The sequence below is a fragment of the Silurus meridionalis genome, chromosome 17 (assembly GCF_014805685.1).
Source record: "Silurus meridionalis isolate SWU-2019-XX chromosome 17, ASM1480568v1, whole genome shotgun sequence".
Lineage (NCBI taxonomy): Eukaryota > Metazoa > Chordata > Actinopteri > Siluriformes > Siluridae > Silurus > Silurus meridionalis.
Genome location: NC_060900.1, coordinates 13,416,928 through 13,432,837, shown reverse-complemented (window position 1 = coordinate 13,432,837; position 15,910 = coordinate 13,416,928). Strand labels below are relative to the sequence as shown.

The 15,910-nt window shown below is 35.4% G+C and overlaps 1 protein-coding gene across 1 annotated transcript in view; it reads left to right on the top strand.

The window, feature by feature from the left end:
• Positions 1-7,084: 7,084 nt before the first annotated feature.
• loxhd1b (lipoxygenase homology PLAT domains 1b) overlaps positions 7,085-15,910 on the top strand; it is a 20,021-nt gene continuing 11,195 nt past the window's right edge. Inside the window, exons 1-19 of the mRNA XM_046871203.1 lie at positions 7,085-7,373; positions 7,591-7,705; positions 7,879-7,890; positions 8,923-9,003; positions 9,100-9,284; positions 9,404-9,502; positions 9,580-9,728; positions 11,942-12,065; positions 12,376-12,626; positions 12,746-12,881; positions 13,053-13,213; positions 13,306-13,392; positions 13,474-13,609; positions 13,720-13,874; positions 13,986-14,146; positions 14,241-14,317; positions 14,634-14,830; positions 14,928-15,120; positions 15,270-15,430. Coding sequence (XP_046727159.1) covers positions 7,085-7,373; positions 7,591-7,705; positions 7,879-7,890; positions 8,923-9,003; positions 9,100-9,284; positions 9,404-9,502; positions 9,580-9,728; positions 11,942-12,065; positions 12,376-12,626; positions 12,746-12,881; positions 13,053-13,213; positions 13,306-13,392; positions 13,474-13,609; positions 13,720-13,874; positions 13,986-14,146; positions 14,241-14,317; positions 14,634-14,830; positions 14,928-15,120; positions 15,270-15,430 — 2,769 coding nt within the window. The remainder of the gene's footprint in view (positions 7,374-7,590; positions 7,706-7,878; positions 7,891-8,922; positions 9,004-9,099; positions 9,285-9,403; positions 9,503-9,579; positions 9,729-11,941; positions 12,066-12,375; positions 12,627-12,745; positions 12,882-13,052; positions 13,214-13,305; positions 13,393-13,473; positions 13,610-13,719; positions 13,875-13,985; positions 14,147-14,240; positions 14,318-14,633; positions 14,831-14,927; positions 15,121-15,269; positions 15,431-15,910) is intronic.

Here is a 15,910-nt window from a genome sequence, read left to right as displayed (position 1 = left end):
CAATGGACAAGCACATTGAACAAGCACACCCATCTAATAATAACTAATAATGCAGAATGGGCAATCGGGTCTTTTAACTGTGTTAAATGTTTTACAATGTATATACACTAATCTTTAGAGTATCATAAAATAATAAACCATGTCCATTAACAATCCCAATGTTGTATAGAAATAAATCTTTTTATATCATATTTATGTACTTTATATAATATAAGTACTCTGTTAATAAATATTATGATGTGTTGAATTCAAGAAAAGTAATGTACATTTTTAAAAATCTGCTTAAAAACTAAGTTACCTCAAATGTGAGTTAACTGAAAAGATTGTAATATAAGTTTTAGTAACTGCAGATCATTTGCTTTCTCTGTTCTCTCACACCTTTCACATAATGAGATAAAGGCAGATGCATGTACATGTTTATAAGTACAATCTAAGACTACAAAAAAATATAAAACATAACTATAAACAAACATGGATACTACTGGAAATATTGGGAACTAAACTAAGACACAAAAAACAAGAAACATGAACCTGAATCATCATCAGAATCAGAATTTATTGATCCCATGGTGAAATTGTTGGGTTCCAGTTGCTCACTGTAAGATTACAGTAAAGATTATAAAGTGAAATAGTTTTTCTTTTTTTTTTCTTTTTTTATTTCTTTTTATATATAGTGAAAAGAAATGTGTTACAGTAGTGAAATAGGTGGCGGGAAAAGTCAGACTAAAATTATATTTATACAATTATTGCACGTGTAACAATTATTATTATTTATATTTTATTTATTTTTTATTAATATTATTATTATTATTGCACTGAAATTACTGCACATAATTGTCGAATATATTAATATTATATAAATGTGGCATGTAAATTTATAACTTTAACTATAACTATATTATCTATATTGTCTATTTCGTATATATCAGCAATATACAGTACAAAAACGTGAACTATAATGACGAAAACATCAACAAACACACACACATTTACACAGAGGAACTGGGTAGTATAATGCTGATCTTTGCTTAATCCTGACAGCACCACATTTCTAAACTTAAAAGCTAATACATGCCTAGAATATAATGAACTCTACAGTGCTGTTAGAATGGATTCCATGAAGGATTCCATTCCATGGAAGATCCATTCTTCCCTTTTTGGAAGCTAAAATAAAAACTCATTTAGAAAAATTATTTCACTAAAGTACTGTATGTGCTGTGAGAAAAATACTGAATTACCAACATAAAACGTGTGCTATACTTTTAATAAACATATCTGTCAATTATTTAGGAAACAAATAGTAGTATAAGCATCTAGTTATTGTTTTTGAGAGGCAAGTCAGAATTGCAATAAATAAAGTTGAAATTGTAAGAAATTGCAAAAAAATTAATTTTATGTGGCAGAAACGGGCTTCCATATTAATCTTCTCCTCACCCCTCGCTTTTTTCCACCATTCCTCTATTTTTATTTTTGCGCAGTGTCTTCTGTGTTTACCTGTCCAGAGCGCTCCAGAGTTTAGCAAGTGGTGGATCAGTAATAATGGTCCTTGGGGAAACACAGTGCTCTATGTCTAATTAAATGGACTAAACGAGGCATAGAGGCTAATAATTTGCCTCGAGGATTTTTTGTATTCAAATCACTTGAGTTATTTGAGGAATCGTTTCCATCCTACACTGAAATTAAACCATGGATCAAATAAGCAATTGTACAAAAAGAAAAAATAATAGAATCATTTACATAACAAAATGTAATCAGAATGTTTGCCAAACACACTCATGCCATTCTCTTTACAACAGAAATAAAATAATGTTTAGGAAGTTATTTTTAAGAGAGTTCTTTTCTGTTGCAAATATCTTGCACTTGTAGGTTGCTTGTCTTTTACCCTTCTGTTCAGTTCATTATAGGGATTAAGTCTTGGGACTGTGCTGGCCTTCCCATGATTTTATTTTTTTTACAATTTCTGATACAGCCTCTAAGTATGTTCTGAGTCGCCAACTTGTTGGAGGATGAGCTAGGTGTATACCAACAGGTACTGCATGGTACTGCTAAATGCTGTGTTAGTATTTTTGTTTCAGGGTGCCACTCATTTTGTGCAAGTCGCCAATTCTGAATCCAGCAACCGCTGGACCATAACGCTTCCTCCTCCATGTTTGAAAGTTGGTGTCACACTGAGGAACCATCCTTTTACCTACTCGTTAGCATACAAAAACCATATGTGATGAACCAAATATTTCAAGATTTTGATTCATTTGTCCATAATACCTACTTCGAGTCTTGATTAGTCCACTGGTGATGCTTCATGGCCCATGCAAGCTGCCACTCAATCTGCAGCTCGAAGTCTTCTCTTTACAGTTGAAACTGGGACTTGCTCGCTTTGACCAGTGTTAAGCTGCTCTTACAGCTGTTGTCTTGTGAGTTGCTTATCATGCAAGTTGTTGACTGTCAGAAACTTGTCTTCTGATTCTATTGTGGCTTTGTGGTCTGCCACACCTCTTACTGTCAGAGTTTCCTCCAGTATCCTAATGCTCTTTTGATCATGTAGGAAACTGTACTCAGTGATACCTTAGCTATCTTTGCAATTTCTCAATTAGAAAGACCTATACTTTTAAGACTTTTAACAGCAATATCCCACAGTAAAATTCTGTCCAAATATTGTTTAAGAGGTTTAAGAGGGTGTAATCTGTTCCAACAGTGCTATTGTATATATAATATACTATAGCAATAGTATTTTGCACAATTTTATTTTATTTATATATATATATACAGTAAGGAAAATAAGTATTTAAACACCCTGCTATTTTGCAAGTTCTCCCACTTAGAAATCATGGAGGGGTCTGAAATTGTCATCGTAAGTGTATGTCCACTGTGAGAGACATAATCTAAAAAAAAAAAATCACGAAATCACAATATATGATTTTTAAACTATTTATTTGTATGATACAGCTGCAAATAAGTATTTGAACACCTGTCTATCAGCTAGAATTCTGACCCTCAAAGACCTGTTAGTCTGCCTTTAAAATGTCCACCTCCACTACATTTATTATCCTAAATTAGATGCACCTGTTTGAGGTCGTTAGCTGCATTAAGACACCTGTCCACCCCATACAATCAGTAAGAATCCAACTACTAACATGGCCAAGACCAAAGAGCTGTCCAAAGACACTAGAGACAAAATTGTACACCTCCACATGCTGGAAAGGGCTACGGGGAAATTGCCAAGCAGCTTGGTGAAAAAAGGTCCACTGTTGGAGCAATCATTAGAAAATGGAAGAAGCTAAACATGACTGTCAATCTCCCTCGGACTGGGGCTCCATGCAAGATCTCACCTTGTGGGGTCTCAATGATCCTAAGGAAGGTGAGAAATCAGCCCAGAACTACACAGGAGGAGCTGGTCAATGACCTCAAAAGAGCTGGGACCACCGTTTCTAAGGTTACTGTTGGTAATACTGTTGGCATGGCACGGAAGGTTCCCCTGCTTAAACCAGCACATGTCCAGGCATATGGATGAGATCAAAATAGAACTTTTGGGTCATAATTCCAATAAACTTGTTTGGAGGAAGAAGAATGATGAGTACCATCCCAAGAACACCCTCCCTACTGTGAAGCATGGGGGTGGTAGCATAATGCTTTGGGGTGTTTTTCTGCACATGGGACAGGGCGACTGCACTGTATTAAGGAGAGGATGACCAGGGCCATGTATTGCGAGATTTTGGGGAACAACCTCCTTCCCTCAGTTAGAGCATTGAAGATGGGTCGAGGCTGGGTCTTCCAACATGGCAATGACCCGAAGCATACAGCCAGGATAACCAAGGAGTGGCTCTGTAAGAAGCATATCAAGGTTCTGGCATGGCCTAGCCAGTCTCCAGACCTAAACCCAATAGAGAATCTTTGGAGGGAGCTCAAACTTTGTGTTTCTCAGCAACAGGCCAGAAACCTGACTGATCTAGAGAAGATCTGTATGGAGGAGTGGGCCAAAATCCCTCCTGCAGTGTGTGCAACCTGGTGAAAAACTACAGGAAACTGTAATTGCAAACAAAGGCTACTGTACCAAATATTAACATTGACTTTCTCAGGTGTTCTAATTCTTATTTGCAGCTGTATCAAACAAATAAATCGCTAAAAATAATACATTGTGTTTTCTGGATTTTTTTTTTTAGATTATGTCTCTCACAGTGGACATGCACCTACGATGACAATTTCAGACCCCTCCATGATTTCTAAGTGGGAGAACTTGCAAAATAGCAGGGTGTTCAAATACTTATTTTCCTCACTATCTATCTATCTATCTATCTATCTATCTATCTATCTATCTATCTATCTATCTATCTATCTATCTATCTATCTATCTATCTATCTATCTATATAGGTGCATCTCAATAAATTAGATTATCATTTAAAAGATGATTTTTTTTTGTAATTCAATACAAAATGTGAAACTCGTATATTATATAGATTTATCACACACACAGACTGATATATTTCAAGTGTTTATTTTTTTTTAATTTAGATAATTATAGCTTACATTTAACAAAAACCCACCAATTCACTCTCTCAAAAATCTCAAAAAATTAGAATACTTTATCAAAAAAACAATTTTAGGGAATTGTTGGCCTTCTGGAAAGTTCATTTACTGTATATGTAGGGGATCCTTTTGCTTTTATTACTGCCTCAATTCGGCGTGGCACGGAGGTGATCAGTCTGTGGCACTGCTAAGGTGGTATGGAAGCCCAGATTTCTTGACAGTGGCCTTCAGCTCATATGCATTTTTTGGTCTCTTGTTTCTCATTTTCCTCTTGACAATACCCCATAGATTCTCAGGTGAGTTTACTGGCCAGTGAAGCATACCAACACCATGGTCATTTTACCAACTTTTAGTGCTTTTGGCAGTGTGGGCAGGTGCCAAATCCTGCTGGAAAATGAAATCAGCATCTCCATAAAGCTGGTTTTGCTGGTTCCGCAGAGGGAAGAGTGAATTGCTCTAAAACTTCCTGGTACAAAAAAGTTACAGCCATTTTATAAAATTGTGTTTTCACCTGTTATCCGCTTGTCAGGGCTTGACTATATGCAGCACACTGCAACACGTCGGTTTGCATTTGCATTTGCTGTTGTCCCAGAAAGAAGCCTCTACTGAAGCTGGCTTGCAAGAGACAACCTGTCCAAGAGCACAAATTACTGGAACCATGTCCCGTGGTCTGATGAGACTATGATAAACTTGTTTGGCTCAGATGGTGTCCAGCATGTGTGGTGACGCCCTGGTGAGGAGTACCAAGAAAACTGTGTCTTGCCTACAATCAAGCATGGTGGTGGTAGCATCATGGTCTGGGGCTGCATGAATGCTGCTGCTACTGGGGAGCTGCAGTTCATTGAGGGGAATATGGATTCTAACATGTACTGTAACGTTCTGAAGCAGAATATGAGAAACTAGGCTGAACGGCAGTTTTTCAACATAATAACGACCCCAAACACACCGCCTTGCTGAGGAAGCTGAAGGTGAAGGTGATGGAGTGGCCAAGTACTGTATGTCTCCAGACCTGAACCCTATTGAACACCTGTTGGGCATTCTCAAGTAGAAGGTGGAAAAGCAACACATGTCTAACAACCAGTAGCTCAGTAATGTCATTATGGAGGAGTGGAAAAACATCCCAGCAACAACCTGTTCAGTTCTTGTAAATTCCATGCCCAGGACAATTAAGGGAGAGTCAGATAACAATGATGCTAACACAAAATATTGACACTTTGGACACAGTTTTGACATGTTCCCTTAGGGTGTACTCACTTTTATCGGCAGTTATTTTTGACAATAATGGCTGTACGTTGAGTTATTATTAGAGGATAGTACATTTATATTGCTATAAAGCTGCACATTGACTACTCTCAAATATATCCAATTTTCATTTCTCTATTATTGGTCCTTGAGAACATATCATAAAATGGTTGCTTGAAAATACTATACTGTACTATACTGTACATATAGACACAATAGTATCAAAATTTTGATCAGAAATATTTCGATAAGCTTAAAATATGTTCAACATATGCAGATCTTTTTTTTGCATACAAAATGTGTAAAATGGATTTCATGAATATTTCAAAGTTACAGCAGTCCCTATGTATATGGTGAAAGGTAATCTTACCCCTATAATCTTTACATTAGTGCTTGACAAAAAGTAATGGGTTTATCAGCATGTTTTACAAGTTTGATCATAGGTGAATGTCTCCGCCAACTGGAAAAATGTGGGTATAACTTTCATAATAAAATCGCGACATTTGCCAGACTATGAAATATCCCCCACCTCATGGTAAATTTATTAGTCTGTATTTAAAGAATTATTACAAACAAAATTATTATTCCTCTATTTATTATTTTGAATTTAAATTGATATTTTAATAATAATCTTGTAGCTCCAAAACTATTTAAGTGATTGTGTGATATATTATACAAATAAAAATTATTATTATGAACGTGATAATGTATAAATGTGCCTCTTAATGCTAAAAACACAGGATTTTCCCTGCTAATTGGTTCTACAAGGAACATGCCCTTAAACAGTAGCCCTGTCTAGTGAGTGTCCACATGACAAAGACATGGTAAATTTTAATGAGGCCAGTTACTGTTGTTGTTTGTGATGAGGAAGGCCCTGATGTGACAGCTTACTTGTACCCAAGAGCCCTTGCGCTCTTCCCATGACCCTTCCTGTTGGCAGGTCTCCCTAGCATCACAGGTCAGCCGGGGTGTCCTTTACGTGAACGCAAAGACGACAGTTAAAGTTACAAGGCAGTAAATAAATTAAAGATGCCCTTGAAGGGGGGTGGAATGCTGCAGGATGAAGAAACCGAAGAAGAGAAGCAGCAGTCAAAGTTAAGAAGGAAATGAAAGAGCAACGATACAGATTTCAATAAATGTAAAATGAAGCAGGAGAACCTAAGATAGACTAAACAACCATTGTTGCGAGAAACAGCAAGAAGGAGGGTGAAATAGCACAAAGGAGCCTGAAGGAGGGTAAGAAAAACAAATTGGAAGATGAAGCAGAGGATGAGATGGTGAGTAGCAGCAAAGCCAGCATAAGGAGTACGCTGGGAGATAATGGGGTCAAAAGATAAGAAGTCCAAAGAGGAGGGCAAAAAAAAGAAGAAGGCCGAGAAGGAAGAACAAGAAGAAGATGAGGAAGAAGAAGAAGACGACGACTCTCAAAAGAAGAAAAAGAAAAAGAAGGCCAAAAAAGGTGCCACAGACAGTGACGATGAGGGCAAAAAAGGAAAAGGAAAGAAAAAGAAAAAAACTGTTGACTATGTCGAGATCTATGAGAATGAGTTAAGGAACTATGAACCAGAAAAGGTGGAAAACTATGAAGATGAATACCACAAAAAGAAAGGTATGGGTTCTGTTGTAAATTTGGTTCATTAGTGCACTGCTGGGGAGTATTCCTAATGGCTTTAAGTAGTAGTCTTGCACTTCTATAGTTTACTTTTCAAGATCAAGATGTATTCTTTCATAACGTTTGGAAGAATCATCATTTGTATTTGCATAAGTGCTTATTGTAGAATGTCTATTTAAATCATCTGATTTCTCATTAATACCTATACTTGCAGTATATGAGGTGGTTACTGTCACCGGGGAAGTAGCTGGGGCAGGGACAGATGCCAATGTATTTGTTACTCTTTTTGGTGAATATGGAATAGCTCCAAAGGTGCATCTTGCCAGCAAGTGAGTATATACACATATTTATGTATCATAAATAATTTTGGAAAATCTGATTTACTTGTGATTGTTCAGACTGAGACTTTCAGTATAGTAGATAAAATGTTTTGTTAAAGATTGTCATTATATTTATGATATTCACAGCAATTTGTGCTTTTTATTCTTCCTCAAATCCACAGCACTGAAAAGAGGTATCTGACTGGCATTTTGTCACCTATTAAAATGACAGAAAAGCCAGTTGAACAAGTCTTAAAATTGTGTTGGGGTGTTTGTACACACATGATATTCTATAGCCTTTTTTTTTTTTATCAAGGACCAACTGGCTATTTGCATGAGGTTCTTATAAAACTAAACTCTTAGAAAAAGATTTCCTTAAGGGTTTTGTTGGAAAAGTTTAAAAGTTCTTCAGTTTTTGAAGATATTATATTTAAAAGTCTTGTTCTACATAAAAGCCTTAAGGGTTCCTACAGAGAGACAATCCAAAAAACCCTTTTAAGATTTTAATTTTTTTCTAAGAGTGTTAAACGCCGCCACCTAAAATATTACCAAGGTAAACGTGTGAGTTATAAATTTAAATCATATGAACGTTTTTCTGCTAATTTAGAGGCAAATAGACTTGGTTCTCAGGATAAAGGATAGAATATCCATGTGTTGTACATTATAAAGGACCTGCTTGGATGTATGGTTTGGTACTGTGTCTTCTTTTTTCTAGTTGTAGGAAAATGAAAGTTACTTCTAGATTAAAATTATTAAAAGTTTGGTGTTTATTTTTATTTAATTTTTTTTTATCAATGAGAGGATGCAGAATATCTGTGTTGCATGATTGCAACACAGATATTCTGTAGCTTGCATGATTTGGACAAGGTAGAAGATAGTTTAACCTTGAACCTATTTTAATAATAATTATGTAGCACAATGTGATAACCAATTTTAAAGATACCATTTATTCCTAATGTTTATATATGTGGAAAAGATACTCAATGGAATGGAATGAGGTGGTGTAAAGAGATGATATTTCTTTGAACATTGTGCTATACAATTAGTTACAATTCATAAGGCTTTATGCACAGTAAAGTAGCTCATTCATGCATATGCATGGCTACTCAGCTAGTTTGATTTTTTTTCTTAATAATCTTCAGGGAATCCTTTTTATTCTTTACTCTAAATTAGTCATATTACTGTTTTAGAACTAAAATATTGTAACATCTTTATTTTTCTTACAGAAATCGGACTGCTTTTGAGAAAGGCAAAACTGATGTTTTTCGGATAAAAACTCACAATATTGGTATTTTAAAAAAGATAAGGTATCAACAATAAAAAACAGTTTCTTTATAATATCTATATGTATCATTAATAGAAGTGTAATTATTTAACAGAAAAGTTACTTTTGTTTTTTTAAGGATTGAGCATGATAATACAGGCCTAAGTGCTAGCTGGTTCTTGGACCGTGTGATGTTGACGGACATGAACAGACCCCATCAACGATATTATTTTGCCTGCAACAACTGGCTTAGCATGAAGGAGGGTGATGGACTCATTTCACGAGATCTGCTGGGAACTGTTGATCCCTCTGACATGCCAAAATGTGAGTCATTTATCCTGCATCAAACACTGGATAATACAGTTAGACATTTACAGTTAAACTTTTTAGTTTGACAAATTATTTGACATTTGCTCTATGGATGCATTTCTCTCATTTTGTAGATAATAAGTATGTGGTGAGTGTCTTCACTGCAGATGTGAAAGGTAGCGGAACAGACGCTGATGTATTCCTTAATATTTTTGGTGAAAATGGAGATACCGGTAAGCAGCATATTTTTTAAAACCTACCATAACTTTAGTAGTTATGGTAGGTTTTTAAAACATTGTGTTTTGCAAAGGGGAAAGAAGACTTGACAGTGATAAAAATAACTTTGAGAGAGGAGCAGAGGATAAGTTTACAATTGATGCACCAAACCTGGGTAAAATAAGGAAGATCACCATTGGCCACAACAACAAGGGCTCCTCTGCTGGATGGTTTGTGGACAAGGTACAAATTTAACTATTGTTTTTTATTATTTCAATATTTAATGTACCATATATTGGCCATTTGAACTGTTATTGTTAACTACTGACCAGTATAATTTAACTACTGAAAATTATTATGATGAAAATATAAAACTACAACCCCAAGTACAAAAGGATGCTGTGTAAAATGTAAATACAAACAGAATGCAATGATTTGTAAATCTCGCAAACCTGCATTTTATTCACAAAAGAACATGGGAAACCTTCTAAATGTTTAACATTTCTGAAAAAAAATGGGACAGGGCCATGTTAACCACTGTGTAGCATTTCATCTTCATCTTCCCTATACAACTGTTGGGAAGAGGAATTTTGTCCCATTTCTGTTTGATACCGAATTCTAGCTGTTCAACTGTCCTGGGTTTCCTTTGTCATATATTTTGTTTCATGATCTGCCAAATGTTTTTAAATGGTGAACGATCTGGACTGAAGGCACTCTGACCATGAAGCCATGCTGTTGTAATAGATGCAGTATGTGGGTTAGCATTGACCTACTGGATCATGTTCATAGATGGCTTTTTTTCATGATAGAGCTAAATCTGTGTTTGTGCATGACATAGCGAACTGTGTTCATAGACTGATTTTTTTGTCTGAGCAGTGCAGTGGTTAAACAGTTCTGTCTGAGGGCCCAAAGATCATGGGCATCCAATATTGATTTTCATCCTTTGAGCCTTGTCCTTTGAGATTTGAATCTTTTGATGATATTATGTACTGTAGACCATGAGATATTTAAAGTTTTCACAATTTAATATTGAAGAAAATTATTCTGAAATTGTTCCACAATTTGAAAACAAAGATTTTTTGCAAATAGTTGAACCTCTGCCCATATTTACTTATGAGAGACTCTGCCTCTTTAAGATATACATTTTGTACCCATTAATGTTACTGACTTGTTGCTAATTAATTTAATTCTTTGGAAAATGTTTCACCAGCTGTTTCGTTTTAGTAACACTTACTTTTCCAGCCCTTTGTTGCCCCATTCTAAATTTTTTGAGACATGCTGTGGCCATCAAATTCAAAATCACCTTAAAATTCTGTTTATCTTTGTTCTGTCGTGAATAAAATATGAGCTTATTCAATACAATTCAATTCATTTTTATTTGTGTAGCACTTTTAACAATGAACATAGCCTCAAAGCAGCTTTACACAGATAACGTGGTGATAAAAACGAATAAGATGTTCTTTATAAGTGTAAGTTTGTCCCTTATGAGCAAGCCAGAAGGAAACTCCCTGAGATGGCATAAGGAAGAATTGTTGAGAGGAACCGGACTCAAAAGGGAACCCATCCTCATCTGGGTTGCACCGAATGTCCATTTATTACAGATAAATGATGTTGAGGTGTGCAGTGATGGTGATCAGATGCAAACTGTAGTCCTGAGTCATTGTAGCAGACTGTTGACATTAACTACAGTCCAATCCATCCTCAGAGTTTCTGTTCTTACTCTGTAATTTCATGGATCCCCAGGGTAAATCTTATGAGATTTTTTTATTTTATTTTTTTTTTATTTATTTATTTTTTTACATTTTACAAAGCATCCAAACTTGGAATTCGAGTTTTTATTGTGAGCAGAACTATATCACATTTGTTAGTTACTTGTATTAACGCTCTTTGGGTTTTTTTTTTCTTTGTTTGCTGAAGTAGGTTGTAAATAACTGATTATTGTACAGTTATCTGTTTCATAACATTGCATCCATAGCTTATACATTACCAAAATCTAATATAGAAACTCAATAGTTGGTTAATAAATACTCTCAATCCATATCTAACATGAGTGTGCATATGAAAGAATGTGTAGGAAACTATTGAAACTACTGGTGAAACATCTAGCTATAACTAGTTTTACCATCTTTTTCATTGGTAATGCAGCACAGACCTTGAAGTTTGTCTCGGTACCTTCCTCTGCATCTGTGTCACTCACACACTTTGAGATGAGGACATTCTCCTGGACTGTAGTCACCTTATCTGTGTTGAAAGGAAACACCACTCTACTTAACGGATTGTTTTTCCTATTGAAGAGGCACACTACTAAGCACATAGATTTGCACATAGATTGTACACATTAAATCCATTTATTCCAATTATGCAATCAAGACACAAGTTATGTATTTAAATTGTATTTGAATAAAAGAAATGCTTTTTTATTTAATATAATTTGATTTGTTTTTGCATGTTTGTAGGTGGTAGTGGATGACTTGGGAAACAAGGCAGTGTATGAATTCCCTATTGGCCGCTGGTTTGCCATAGATGAGGATGATGGAAAGATTCAAAGGGATATTTTGGTGGGAGGAAGTCAGCCCACAGGTAGAGAAATTATTTTATTTATATATTTATGAAAAATTAGCAAGGTCAACAGATGCTCCAGATGCAATAATATTGTACAATCTTCATTTAATTATTAAATGCACTTTAGTTTATTTTTTCAGCAAAAGTTTATTAAGCACATTAATATATCTGGTTTAATGTTAGCTCAGAAAAAAAGCACTATTTGTTTGAAAAATGTTTCTGATTTAAATTATAGACATGCAGATAGTTATTCCCTGCTTTAGGCCACGTTTTTCTAGAGAGCAGCTTCAGAGAATCTAACTCCATTGCATGTAATCCTATCTTGCAGGCATTGTTTACAACATACAGGTGGTTACAGGAAACATCAGGGGAGCAGGCACAAACTCCAAAATCCACATAGTCATGCATGGCTCAAAAGGCTTGAAGAACAGTGGAAAGATCTTTCTGGAGGGTGGCAAATTTGAACGTGAACTGACTGATATCTTTAAAATAGAGATTGCAGCTTTGTTAAGTCCTATTGCTCGCATAACTATTGGCCATGATAATGAGGGTGTCAGTGCAGGCTGGTACTGTGAAAAGGTGAGTTACAGACTGATATCATATGACAAATAATTACTAAAACAATCACTTTAGGCTCTACTGGCAAACTGAGAGCAATGACTGTTCAAAACACTACTGATCATGCCTGTTTCTTTTAGGTAGTAATCTACTGTCCTTTCACTGGGCTTGAGCAAACATTCCCATGTTCTAAATGGCTGGATGAGGATGAGGGTGATGGCCTAATTGAGAGAGAGATATATGAAATGGTCTCACTGCGACAAAAAAGGCAAAAGAGTGAGCAGTCTTTTAGCTCTAAAATAAGCTTTCAATTCAAGAAAATGTATAATCTATTCAGAAAGTCGGAGATCCTTTGAGAGTCTAATATATGTGTCTCTGTCTTTACAGAGCTGTGCATGTGATGATTGATGCTGTTCTCCTTGTTTTTATTTTTCTACTGTTCAACAGAGTATCCATGGTCTCTATGGATCTGGACGTCTGATATTTCTGGTGCAGGCACAGATGCTTCTATTATACTACAGATCTATGGAGAGTTGGGCAAATCTGATGAGATGAAGTTGGACAACAAAACAGACAATTTTGAGCAGGGTCAGCTTGATAAATTTATGGTAATTATTGTTTAGTGTCAAATTCATTATTTGTAAACGATTGAAAGTCGTTAGTCTCAGGCTATGGGTTGAATTTTTATTCATGCATTTAGATTGAACTACCTGATCTTGGAAGGTTGAAAAAACTGAGAATATTTCATGAAAAGAGAAATCCATTTGCAGGATGGCATTTAAACCAGGTAAAAAAAATTGATATGTTTAAACATTTAAAAAAAATAGGTTTGTGGACTGTGTGTAATTATTTATTTATGTTCTCAAAGGTGACACTTATGAAAACATTAACAAAAGAGAAATACAAATTTCCCTGTAATCGCTGGCTAGATACAAGTGAAGATGACAATGAAGTGGTGAGAGAGCTCCCTGCCACTGGAGATCTTATCCCTGAGCCATTACCAGGCAAGAGACATAGTCATTTTTTGTAATTTTATGGATCCTGCATGTATCTTTAATGATTAGCTAATTTCATGTGATTTTACAACACAACAAAGCTCTTAATTTATTTGCAGTTATAAAATACAGAGTAACAGTCTACACTGGATCTGTCAGTGGAAGTGGGACAGATGCCTCCGTTTTTCTATGCCTGATTGGAGATTTAGGAGACACAGGTGAACGCATCTTAGTAAACTGCAAGAATAATGTCAACAAGTTTGAGAAAGGCAACGTAAGTCGATTTGTCAATCCAGACCTTTGTGGAATGACATAATATCTCAGACATAATATACCTTTTGGCTTGCCATTGCACCTTAGACTTTGAATTTGTGTTCATTCACAGGGTGATGAGTTCATAATTGAGGCTGTGTCGATAGGGCCGGTACGCAGGGTACGGATAGGTCATGATGGACGAGGTGGAGGCTGTGGATGGTTCCTAGACAAGGTGGTGGTGAGAGAAGATGGACAGGCTGAGTCTGAGGCTGTAGAATTTCCATGTAATAGGTTAGTGATGTTTGCACTTTTTTATTTAAATTTTTTAAATTATAATCATAATGATAAGAAGTATAAATCAGTTGTTTGCTCTTTACAAATTCAGATGGCTTGACCGTAACGAGGATGATGGCCAGATTGTTCGGGAGCTAGTTCCATTTGCTGATGGACAAAAACTCTTCAGTAAGTGTCTTGTGGTACTGTATATTGTGTAATAATGCAGCTGAAAGCAATTTGAGATCTTTGAGTCTAGAATGATATTTACATTGGAAAAAGTTGGGATGCTGTGTTAAATGTATATAAAAACAGAAATCTTATAAACCCATATTTTATTTACAATAGAACATTTAGCATTGTCCTGCTGAAAAAGGCAAGGCTTTCCCTAAATGAGACATCCTCTGGATGGAAGCATATGTTATAAAATATAGGTTTATGGGATTTGCAAATCGCTGAATTCTGTCTTCGTTTATAAAAAAATAAAAATCGTTTTTATTTTTAGATAGCAGCTTTCATATTGAAGTAAAAACAGGTGACATCAGTGGTGCCAGCTCAGACTCCAAGGTCTTTGTGAAGCTTTATGGTGATAAAGGGGACACTAGTAAAATGATGCTGGTTGTTTCGTCTAATGACCTGCGCAACTACTTTGAAACCGGCCGGGTCGATATCTTCACCATTGAGACGTTTGACATTGGACAAGTGCGTATGGCTTAATGGCTGTAACTTTACTCTCTGAGTTCTTATATGAGACATGCTCATTTTAAACTGTAAACTGATGTTGCTAAACTGAATCCAGATCAATCGTCTGCTGATTGGCCACACAAATGAAGGCATGAGGGCGGGCTGGTTCCTGGACAGTGTACAGATCAGGGTGCCCAACCAGGGAAAACACTACATGTTCCCCAGTCATCGCTGGCTCTCTGAAGATGAAGCTGATGGCAAAACTGAAGTAGAGCTCTACCCAAGTGAAATACTTGATATTGAAAAACGTACTAATTTCACACTGTTTACTATTGAATTAAATATCATTATATATACATTTTCTATGTATTAATTTTTTTTTCTTTATTAGAATTATCTAAAGACTTCTATAGAATTCTAACTTACAATTTTAACTCTGTCTCTTTTTTACACACAGTAATAAACTATGAGGTTACTGTGGTAACAGGTGATGTTTGGGCTGGAGGAACTAACGCCAATGTTTTTATCCAAATATATGGAGAGGAAGGAAAAACAGAACTTATCACCTTGAAAAGCAGGTCAAACAACTTTGAAAGAGGAAGCACTGAAATATTCAAGGTCATGACTTCTATTTATAATTTAGTCATACCTATTTTGTCTAATTTGACATTAAATGTTTTATATCATTTTTGTTAAACAGCCTTTAATTCCCTATATAAATGTTAGTGATTACAGAAGATTTCTGCTTCACATCCATAAGTGATTTACCTACCAGTTTATTCAAGAAGCGACAAAGAAAAAGATTATGTACTAAAATTATGCAGTTTATTTTACCAGTTCAATATTGTAAAGATGATTTATCATCAGACATTCTTTAGTAATGTATATATTTCTTTGGTTAAAAGAGGACAACAATCAGTAATAAAAAATATCTTGAATAAATATTAAAGAATCTCGATTATAATCATTTAATTTAATTTGTCTAAACAGTAACAAAACTGTGATAAACATCATAGTTACTATGGAAGCAGCTATTTATTAATTGAAACAGTCTCCACATTATAATTAGAAATTGTATCAAAATGTAATTAGATTTAT